The 11,654-nt window shown below is 41.5% G+C and overlaps 1 protein-coding gene across 1 annotated transcript in view; it reads left to right on the forward strand.

Moving 5' to 3' along the window:
- CTH (cystathionine gamma-lyase) overlaps positions 1-10,696 on the forward strand; it is a 13,913-nt gene extending 3,217 nt beyond the window's left edge. The window contains exons 4-12 of the mRNA XM_010187941.1: positions 1,986-2,095; positions 2,739-2,870; positions 4,657-4,714; positions 5,571-5,648; positions 6,228-6,380; positions 6,588-6,709; positions 7,739-7,791; positions 9,039-9,181; positions 10,521-10,696. Of these exons, the coding sequence (XP_010186243.1) occupies positions 1,986-2,095; positions 2,739-2,870; positions 4,657-4,714; positions 5,571-5,648; positions 6,228-6,380; positions 6,588-6,709; positions 7,739-7,791; positions 9,039-9,181; positions 10,521-10,696 (1,025 nt within the window). The remainder of the gene's footprint in view (positions 1-1,985; positions 2,096-2,738; positions 2,871-4,656; positions 4,715-5,570; positions 5,649-6,227; positions 6,381-6,587; positions 6,710-7,738; positions 7,792-9,038; positions 9,182-10,520) is intronic.
- The last annotated feature ends 958 nt before the right edge of the window (positions 10,697-11,654 follow it).

Here is an 11,654-nt window from a genome sequence, read left to right on the forward strand (position 1 = left end):
ATCTGCACCTTCAATTCACGGCCCTTCCACCACAGAACTCAGTAAATCAGAATCATTTGGCCAAAGCACGTTATCAGTTCCTCACTTCAGAAGGACACAGAGGTGAATTTTTCAACCAAAACCAGTTCGCCTGCTCATTAAAGCCTCAGCCTGTGGGGGTTTCTGCAGAAATGAATTTTCATTGTTTCTTCCCTGAATTTTTTTCATGTTTTTAATGTAAACAGACAGGCTTCTCCACAGCCATCCTTATTCTGCAGAGCTCATACCCCATGACACGGTACATCTACAGATCTGCCACTGTCTGCTGTGGCCAGAATGTGTTCAGCCCCTTAATCCTTCCCTGGGATCATATTAAAAAAAATCTTATTCGCTTCCTCTGAGCTGATGTGGATTCAGAAATCCTGGTATTGTGTCATGAGGTCAATCTGTAGTGTTGCTTTGCATTTTGCACCTGTAACAAAACACTTGTCCTGTTCATTTTCTCACAGTTACACAAATATTATATTTAATATATATTATGATATAATGTATTCTAATATATAATGTATTCTAATATATAATCTATTCTATTCTATTCTATATAATAATATTTAATTCTTGCACACCCTTGCACTGTGCAGCTTTTCATGCTTCAGCCCAGGAATTGCAAGCTTTGAGTCACCAAGCACTGACACATATCCCTGCTCCCTCGAGCACACAATAGCTTTGGTAAGCTTTTGGAGTGTTTTTTATAAAAAGCCTGGCTGTATAGGAAAGCAGTGCTGCGCTGGCTAATGCAAATGAGTCTGCAGTGTTCAAGGTTGTCAGAGAAACAGTAAAAATACCCAAAAAGCTCTCGGACGGTGCTGGAAAGGACCTTGCCTGGGACGTGTTAAAGAGAAGCTGCATTTTGGGAGGTGTGAGGAGAAGCTGTCAGTAGTTGTCACCTCTGAATCCTGAGCCGTTTCTGTCACTTGTTAAAAGGACACTTTCAGCGTCACCTCTCGCTTCCATCTCAGGTTTTTGTAGTGTGCTGTTATGAAAAGTACGTCAGACCACTATAAAGCAACTTATTTGTGGTTTGTGTTTGTAGTGTTGACAGCCTATGTGAAAATTTCCTGTGCTTGAATAAACTTCTTACAGCACAAGAGAGAATGTAATACATAGCTTATTGTAGAAATGAAAGTGTTTCCTTAAAAAAATGAAATAGTTCAGGCACAGCATTTGGCACACAGGATCCTACGCTGCATGTACTATGACTTTATGGATAGATAGCAAACTGCTGATCTGCATAAGTGAGTAAATGTTGAATAACCTTGGCAGGAAGATTTAATGAATTAATTTTTAATCCAGGCAGCGTTGCCAGTTACTCAGTGCATTACACATCTAGTCGTCAACTGGTTGCTTCTGGTTTCTTCTTTTAATCTTTCCAGTGAAAGGCTTCAAAGACAGAAAGGGAGGAAATAACCACTTCTTTATGTCCCTCACTATATCTTTATTGAATGGAATGATAAGAAACACAGTAGCTAGAGGCTGCCCCTTGATTCTTCTTCCCCCAGATTCTCAGTGATGCTTATTAAATAGGAAAAAAAAAGGCTGAAAATACATGGTGGGAAAAAGGCTATTGAAAATGGGATGGGGGAAAGAGGATATAAAAACTGGAATGGCAAAGGGCTGGAGGAGAAGTTAGAAGCAGGCAAACTAAAAATGGACTCTAATTTTGTGATTTAAAAAAAACCCTAACAGCTATGGATTGAAAGTATTTCATAAATCACTCTGATTCTGTATTCCCATTGTTACTTTTCCATTACGTTTTAGACTACAGCAATATTTAAACTTTTTAAATTAAAAAAAATACTCGTGCCATTTATGGTGTGCAGCATAAAACCGCACCCTCCTGACTTTCCGTGTATACACCCAAGAGAGTGGAGATCAATGAAGGAAATTTATGGGATTTGTTTCATTTTCTGTCTCTGATTTTTTTGGTTTTGTTTGGATTTTCTTAGGCACAAACAGATACTTCAGGACGGTAGCCATGAAAATGGGTTTGAATGTAGTTTTTGTTGACTGCACAAGGAAGGAATGCCTGGAAGCTGCAATTACACCGAAAAGCAAGGTAGGGGAGAGGGAAATTGCTGAACTTATTTGCTTAATGTCATTAAATAACTTAATTCCTGCTTTTGTTGTGCTGGGTGTATGTGTCAGGCAGAGAGGGCTGCAAGGTGGCCCCTGTGGGCACAGATTGGGACACAGCTGTCCTCAGCACATCCTCGCTGCAGCCACTTGGTGACCTTTGTGGATCCTCATGGAAAACATTTTTTAAAAGGGCAAAAACCACCAGGAGGAGAAGGGAAAAGGTAAGAAACAGCAGAGGGAACACCAAGGCCAGAGGAGGAAGAGGTGCTCCATGGCACTGGAGCAAATAACCCCCTGCTTTCCTGGGAGATAACAGCTGGGAAAGGCTTACAGACTTTTGGGCATCAGGACTTTCTTCTGGCTGTGTCAGGCTTTCCTCAGATGTGGTGCATTTAGGTTTTCAGAAGTCTGATGTTCTTCCCACGTATCAGTTGTTTTTGTGGAGAATATTGTCTCTCCCGAGAAACCTCGCCTTTCTTCAGCAGGGATGCCTTCCTCTTCCCACTCTGCATGGGAAGCTGACCCTGAATGAGTTAACGTTCATGAGCATTTATGACTTACACACATATCCTCACCAGCACTGTCAAATCTCTGAATTGATCTCTGGTGTTGAATTCCTGCAGCTGGTTTGGATTGAAACGCCCACAAACCCCACGCTGAAAGTCATTGACATCCGAGCCTGTGCAGACGTAGTCCACAAGCATAAGGATGTTCTTCTGGTGGTAGACAACACTTTCATGTCTGCCTATTTCCAGGTAAGCACTTGTCTTGGTCACAATTACCCCTTTATCTCAGCATATTCAAAGATACATTTTTAAAATGGAAGCATCACCAAGGTGTAGTTTTGCTCCATGCATTGTAAAATTTCCTGTTATGTTTGTAAATACAACCCATGCACTGCTACTGTTCTCATTAGTGAAGGTGGTTTGCAACATGTTTTATAGCTAGCCATATACCAATATGGTACCAGTAAAACCAGTATAGCTCAGCAGTCAAGTAAATGCACTGAATCAAGATAAGCCACTGGGAGAATGGCTTCTGTGTCACTCAAAAACCATGGGTTTTAGTTCTTACTGATGGAAAACAACAGGCCTGTTCAAAAGTGTCCTGTTTCCTAGCTTCAGCCTTCTTATACCAATTCCTTTGTATGTGGTCTGTTCTGAACCACTTGATACTCTAAAAAAGATAGTGGAACAAAGAAGTTAAAACAAGCAAACTTTGCTAAATCCTTCTTTGAGATATTCAGGTTCCTTTTTCTTCAATATTTTAGTGGATGTGTGGCTTAGAAGTTTGTAATTTTGATCTCGAACAACTGGCATCACTTTTCTGCTTTTATAACTAGAATACACGAAATGAAGACAATTTTTTAAGTTCTAAAAATGCTTTGGAATAATAAACTTCGAAGTCTTGTTGATCTTAACATGGGCTAGAAACATTCATGTATATTACGTGGAAGAACAAGCTAATGTCTTGAATTTTAGGTCTAAGGTAAAACTTTGTTGTGAGTGCAAAAGGCAAAGTGTTTTTGGTAGGGGTAGCAGGATCTTTATAAATTAAGAGGGCTTCACAGGAAGTGTTAATGCTTAGCTAAAGCAGCACTTGAGTTTGCCCTGTACGGACCAAAGGCTTGGCAATTTCTGCCCCCCGCAGTGTGTATTACTGTGGAAAGATGTGTTAGAAGAGAAGTGGACATCTGGATATGAGCTAGTTAATGTATCTGTTATTGGCCTGGTGCTAAGGGAAAGTCAGTTGTAATGATTAATTCTCAGAAGCATAAAAGATCATGTCCTTAAATCCCTCTGGACTGCAGCTGCTGCACTGTACTGAGAAGATCATAATTTTAGAGTGATTTGTGTAGCAATAATGAGTGTAAAAGGCGCTGGTGGTTATACTATCCTTGCGCAGACGTCCGTGTTTCATCTGACAGCAGCAGTTTTGTATTCTCAATCTGCTCACTTCATTACCTTTTAACATATTGGTACTCAGCAGTTGTTACAATACGTTTATATTGTGTGCAAAGTCTGTTACTTAGTGACAAATTAAAACCAAAATACTTTGTTACTTCTTGCCCATCAGATTTGCTGACTATGTTGAGGTCTTCATGTTCTAAGGAAAAGTACTTTAAGTAAATACCATTATTATCCCTGCCTCAGCTAAGCAATACAACATTTATTTTTAAATTTTTGTCACAAATATGAGCAGGTTGTATGTTGGATGTGTTCAGTCACTCCTCTCCCTGAAGCCAGTGGTTATTATACCAGTGCCTTTAAATCACATGTTATTGCAGGTTCTTTTTATTGTGCTTATCTTGAATTCTGAATGCTTTCCTGTACTGTTGTTTTTGTCACATATCCAATCTATCGTCATTCTCAGGTTTTTGTGTTTAAGATGTTAAGTTTTGGGTTAAGTTTTTGTGAGTTTTTGATAGTTTCCCCACCCATCATTATTTTCTGTGCTTGATCACAGCCTTTTTGGATAGCTTGGAATGACCCAGAGTGCACAAAAACCTTAATCACACCTTTTATTTTCATTTCATTTCAGCGTCCTTTATCTCTGGGGGCTGATATTTGCATGTATTCTGCAACTAAGTACATGAATGGTAAGTGTGCGAGTCCAACACAGCTCAGGCTGTTTAAAACCCATTTTGGCTGCGGGCAGGTCACAAAAACCAGTGTGTCCACCAGTCATTCCTAAATGGACCATTAGAGGAAATGGAGCATTGAATAGGGCATTTATCTTCATAGCTCCTAAACTCTGGGAGAGGGAATATTGACCTGACTGCAGTAAAGGACCCAGAGGTGTTTACAGCCACCTTGGCTTTAATTTGACTGAGGCAGAGCGAGGGACTGCAGCAGGAGGCAGATGCTGGGAATGGTGGTGAGGCTCAAAGGAGGTTCCTTAGGGCTGTGGTGGAGCATCCACTGGTGTGCAGTGATCGAGGTCTTCAGTGGTTTGAGTTACCTAGGTGCAGAAGCTGAGGAAAGCAAAAGCCAGGGCAGCTGACCTCCAACTGGCCAACAGGGTTATTCCATACCATAAACTTCAGGCTCACTAAAATCTGGGGAGTTTGCTGGGAACAGCCCTCTTTCCTCGATGGCTGTTGTCACAGCAGGGTCTCACCCATCATTGTACCCCCAAGGCCTATTCCCCTGCTTGTTGTGGCCACCACAGCTCACTATCACTATATGAGCTGAGTATAACTGTGTACTTTATATTTATACTGTTATTAATACTGGATTTTATTATGATTTATTAAATCGGTTTCCATTTCAACCCGTGGGTCTCCTTTCCTTTTCCTGATCCCCATCCTTGGGTGGAGAGGACTCATCGGGTGACAGAAAAACTGCCTAAATGACAACACTGCATTGGCACTAAGAGTGAGCACATGGGGGTTGTGGCAGAGCCCTGGAGCAGATGGAGCGACTGATTCTGTTCTTGTCTTCTTGAATTTGTAGGGCATAGTGATGTTGTGATGGGACTTGTTTCAGTAAACTCTGACGAACTCCATGAAAGGCTCAGATTCTTACAAAACTGTGAGTAGTCCTTGTAGGAAATACCTTAAAATGAATCATATCCAGATATACCAGCTTGTAATGGGAAGTGTCCTGTGTCTCTTTAGGTTATAGTTAAGACCATGGCAGAAAGAGCATCATCGTTTCCTATATTCACTTGACTTCATACACAAAGAGTCATACAAACTTTAAATTTATTTATTTAGCTTTATCCAACTCGTCTCAAGTACAACTGGGGGTTTTAAACTCATTCACACACTGAGGATATGTCTGATGTACAATTTTAATATATAGGTTGATTTCAACAATTTTACTGCCTCTTGATTGTAATGAATAAATTTCTGTTCTACCTCCTGTCTGCAACAGAAGAAGTAAAGGCATATTATGTCTAATAAATTTAATCCTTGAAGGTCCTCAGCTTGTTAATTCAGCTCATTAATGAGCATCCCGTGTGTGTAAGATGAGGAAGACAGATGGCTTCAGATGTCTCTCCGCTTGTCTCGTTCTAACCTTAGAAATTTTGGAATTTAGGACTTTGTTTAGTTTAAAAAAATGCTAAACAACTATATTTCATGTGAAATTTCGTTTCAATTTCTGCAGCTCTGGGAGCCGTTCCGTCTCCCTTTGACTGTTACCTGTGCAGCCGTGGCTTGAAGACATTACAAATCCGGATGAAGCAACATTTCCACAACGCATTGGCTGTCGCTCGCTTTCTTGAGTCCCATTCCCAGGTGGAGAAGGTCATTTTCCCAGGTGGGTTGGCCAGACTTCAGAGCAGGTGACATCTCGGAGCGCAGCTGGATCTGGGGACTGTGACATTATCTACGTGGCGTCCATGCACCTTCGCATTGGGTGACTCGGGCTGGGGTGTCCCCCATGGCAATGGGCTGTTTCTCCACAGCTGTGCTTTACCCTTTGAAATGCTGGTAATTAATTTAAAGCAACTTCTACCAATTCCAGGCTTGCCTTCGCACCCTCAATATGAGCTGGTCAAGCGGCAGTGCACTGGCTGTCCTGGCATGGTCACCTTTTACCTTAAAGGAGGTCTTAAACACGCTACTTCCTTTCTCAAGAATGTAAAGGTAAGTGCTGTTAAATACAGCTGGGATTTTGGGTGTCAGCGTCTCTAAATAATAGATTATTTGGAAAGGGGAGGCTAATGGGAGGGAAGAAAAAGATGCCTCAGCTCATTCGTTTACTTACTCAGTAGGGTGTTGTATATCCAGGAGAGCCCGGGCATTGCTTCTAACTGAGGGCTTGTGCCCCAGCCTTTTGCAAAAATACCCTGAGTATCTGAAAGCAGGGAAGCTGTGGCTGATGTAATGCTGTTGTAATACTTCAAAGTGCTCATCAGGGGAAAAACCCCTTGAGAAATGACATGAATCATGAAGCAAAGAAGGAGTTCCTCAGTCTGGAGAACAGTTGTCTGTTTATTTTACCTAAACCACAGGCTTTTGCTTTTGCCTTTGTAATGTGTTAATTCTGCCTGTGCTCTTTAATGTGTTTGCTACTCTTGATCTCTGGTTAATTCACATCCTGCTCTGGTGCTTTTGCTGCTTTGTTCTATGAAGAACAAACCAGCAATAATTGACAAAGGTAAATTAGAACTTCCTTCTCCTCCCCATCTTGTCTGCTAATGTCATCAACTGAAAGTGAATTTACTAAAGATAGGATTTTTTTCCACAAAATATCCTTTTACATAAGAAAGAGCATTTAATCATGGTACAGGATATAAAGAAGTCAGTATGAGCAACTGGGGCTGCAGACAATTGTTGAGGGCAGTAAGTACATTCAATAGATTGTGAATTTGTGTGTGAATTTGTGTAATCCAGGAATGTGTGTCCAAAATTCAAAGGGCAGTGCTAAAATACCCCTTAACTGACAGTGAGCATTTCACAAACACTGGTCCTGTTGAGCACTGAGAAATGTAGGCTGGTTTTCAAAATAAGTCTGTTCTAACTCTTAGTAGCTCTTACCTGCTAAATGTTACAGTTATTATAGAAAAACTTAAAAAACCCAAAGCTAACCATTCGCTTTTCCTTAACTGTCTCTTTCTAAGCATTCATAACCTCACACTTGTTACGTTAACTTCTGTTTAATTTTTCCTGTAGGTTTTTGCACTGGCTGAGAGTCTGGGCGGATATGAGAGCCTAGCAGAGCATCCGTAAGTTGTTCTTCATCTTAAAAGTCTAAAAAAAGCTGCAAAGTAACAGAAAAAAGTACTGTAGGAGTTCTAAAGTTTTCTAGTACCCAAAGCCAAGGTATTTTGCATATAATTGGGGTTCCAGGATTGCGTGTTGTGTAGCACAAAAACCAGTGGCCACTCTGGGAATGAGGGTGAATTTTGTGAATATAAGAATCCAGTGGGGAAAGGATTTCCTCGCTTCCTTGTTCCAACGGGGACACAGTGTGTTGCTCAGATAGCAAATCCAAGAAATCAGTGTGTGTTTGTGGAGTCTCCTTCTCTGGAGACATTCAAAACCCACCTGGACGCCTTCCTGTGCAACCTCATCTGGGTGTTCCTGCTCCGGCAGGGGGATTGGACTAGATGATCTTTTGAGGTCCCTTCCAATCCCTAACATTCTGTGATTCTGTGTGATTCTGTGTTTGGGTGGTATTGAGCAGATCTGGTTGAGGAAAAGGCTCTGTTGTTCTGTGTGCTTACACAAGAGGGCATCTGCAGTATGCTGTGTCCAATGTCAGGTACATTTTGTGGGGATTTTGGTAATATTTAGCTGCTCCTGTCTAGATTAAAGGGCTAGAAGTAGGATTTTTAGGGAATTGGATTATTTTGCTGAAATCCAATTTGCTTTTCAAAAAGATACATGGAAAGTTATGACTAAATTTATATGCTAAATCATTTCAGTTCCTCATTGTAGAATAGACTCCAGCAGCTGAAAGGTAATTGCTCACTGGTGGGTGTCAGGTGTATGGGGGAAATAGCTTCTCGCCTATATCCTCCATAGCTGGAGAGAATAAATTCTTCAGTATCAGTGGTACTTTGAGAAGTGATCTGAGACAACAGAAGTTAAAAAAAAGTACGGAGATTTTATACTGGAGATTGTGTACTATGGCTATTTCTCCACATGCTCACAGTAGAGCTTTTAGAAACTATTTTTTAGGAGAAAAAACATCTTGAATGAAGAGGAATAGGGTTTTATTTCCTTCTTTTTCATTTCCAGGTTATTAAGTATCCTATTTTCATTCACCATTTTATTCAACATTTGTAACTTCTCTGTGGATAGTGTAATTGCCAGTAACTGTGGATGGGATCTCCTTCCATCTGGGTTAACCAGCAGGTGTAGGCGCTTTACAGATGTTCAAGGGATACTGGCAGCAAACCGATTTGTTTGGTCTTTACTGACAAAAAGTAAATGCTTCTTATTGAAAAGGCTGTTTTTTTCCCTCCAGGGCCATCATGACTCACTCTTCGGTGCCTAAAGAACACAGAGAAGCTCTCGGCATCAGCGATACATTAATTCGCCTGTCAGTTGGGTTAGAAGATGAAGAAGATTTACTGGAAGACCTAGACCAAGCCCTGAAAGCTGCGGTAAGTCAGGTTTTCCTTAGTGCTTTAAAAGTGATTTCCCTCTGCTCCTCTGCCCTTCTCACTCTGCTGTCTGCAGGTAGTTCTTCTTTAAACTACTCAGAAGTGAATGCTGCAGTGTGTGTGTGTGTGTGTGTGTGTGTGTTCGGTTTTAAAGCTTTTGTTCAGTTTCTCTTCGCAGCAAGGTTTTCAGGCCTTGCTGGGTGCAATTTGAATCGGTACAGGTTCAGACAGAGCAGATGAGGTGGCCCTGGTGTCTGTGACGGGTACAGCCCCTAAAATCAGGCTGAAGGGGGCACTTGGACAGGCATCACAGTGCTCAGAGCGTGCTTCGGGTTGTCCACGTCACAGATTTAGAGAGGGTTGAAATATATTCAAGAAATGAGCTTCTACCAGACATCGAGTCCAATATTTGTATAGCACTATTTCATTTATAAGCACTGTTTCTACTCCTTCTGTATTTGAAACAATAGGTTAAAATTGGCAGGTTTCCTAAAACATATGGGGTGTCTGTATGTTTGTGTATGGGTACACACACGTGCAGGGGAAGGGAGGTTAAATGCATGTTGTCTTTTGGTCCTGCACAGCTTTGAGCTCTGCTTTGGATCGGCTGATGCTGGGACTGAAGGAATGAGTTGGGTTTTGGTTTTTTTTTTAACTGGAAAGCATTAGTCATAACTGAAAAAGAGAAAGTGTGGGCACTTGGCTTTGATGGATCCCCTTTGGCGGTTCAATGTACCAGTGTTTCATTGCGGAGTATGCTGTGTTGTACTGTACCTTCTATAATTCTTCCAGCTCGTACTTTGGTGTTGTGGGAGCGCCATAACTCTTTTCGGTTTGTCCATTTGTTTCCTTTGAGTGGGAATTCTGCAGATTTGGGGGGTCCTCGGGAGTTCTTGCAGGGACACCAAGGACAGAGTTCCCAAACTTTGGTGGACCTTGAGTCAGCTCCAAGCCAATGGCCAAGGCAGGACCAGGCTCAGCACCACCTTCTTCTCTCCTGCCACCTCCTCATCCTTACAGGCACCTGCATCACAAAAAAATAATTAAAAAATAAAGATGTTTGAAACATAGTTTTGTCTGAGAGAACATGGTGGCACTGGTGAGTAAAGAGTAAATTGGAGTCCTGCAGATGAATAGTGGTTCAATGTACTGTACAGACAGGAAATTTGTTTGGTGACAGGGAAAATTAGCAATAGTAACTGCGTGTATTTCTATATGCCAGCACGGGTCATGAAAATAATCTAATGCTAAAATGTATCTTATTTATGAAAAGGAAAAAAAAAACTGCACGGTCGATACAGGTGCATAGCAGAATTAACTCTCATTTTTCCTTCTCATTGCAGTTTGCAGAGCACAAGGCTTGACATTTACAAACCGAAACCTGGAACTGCAGGTTGAAATGGCTGACGAAGCTGGCACAGAAAGCCACATTGCTAAAGATTTGCCTTTGATTCGCCTTAGAAGATTTCACTCTGCTCAACACAAGGCTGCGTTCCTGGGATCCCTCACTGTGCCGTGATTTTTATCCTGCTGCTGCAGCTGAGCGGGGCCATGCTCTCCTCTGGGGCCGCCTCTGCTGCGCTAGGGTCCTGTGGACTGTGTGGAGCTGTGGGCTGTGTTCCAGAGCAGCCATGGTGGGCGTTCAGCAGTGTTATCCCAGTTCTCCCAGTGCGGAGCAGTGTTTCTTGCTCGTTGCACTGGTGTTGACAGGGTGCGAGGCACAGGGGTTGGTTTCTTCAGGGTGTGCAGTTCATTTTTCCTCCCATCTTTTAATCCAACAGTCCAGCTTAAAAACTGTTGATTTAACTTAGATTTTTTTTAAAATTAAGTTGGAAATGTGGTTAAATGTTTTTTCACCTGTTAATTATGGAGTACTAAAAATGAAGTGAAATCCAATACCTGGTAAATAATAGGAACTTTCCAAAGAGGAGTCTTTCCCTTTTTTAGAAAAAAATAACATACTGTTAATTGTGGTAATGACTTGGCTTATATTTGGAGCTGGAGAAATTTTAATTAAAATATGCTTATGAATTTCCATCATGTATTACTTGTTTTGACCTTTGTGTATACTACTCGCATTCAAAATCAGGTGATAAAACGATCCTGAATTTATTTACATTTTCCTGTGAGAAAATGATGTTGATGATTTTACTTTTGGAAAATAGGGAAGCACTTCCATTTGTTGTAATTAAGATAAGACTGTGCTTCCTATACCGGGTCAACGCAGCGTTTTGGTGTGAAGTACAAGGATAATCCTATCGACCTGTCCAAGCACTGTGCACAGTTATGGGTATCGACACCAGGATATGTCCCTGGGGCTGTAGGGGTGGCAGAGATGGGCTGGACCCCTCAAAATTCCCTGTGTGCACGGAGCGAAGCTATAAAAAGGAAGCAGCATGCGCTTGCCCCCTTCCCAGGAAAGCAGAAACCAGAAGTAATTTTCCCATTACTCTTCGTTCATCTGAATATCCTTGATC

Source organism: Mesitornis unicolor, unplaced genomic scaffold (genome assembly GCF_000695765.1).
Source record: "Mesitornis unicolor isolate BGI_N332 unplaced genomic scaffold, ASM69576v1 scaffold30787, whole genome shotgun sequence".
In the NCBI taxonomy this organism is placed as follows: Eukaryota; Metazoa; Chordata; class Aves; order Mesitornithiformes; family Mesitornithidae; genus Mesitornis; species Mesitornis unicolor.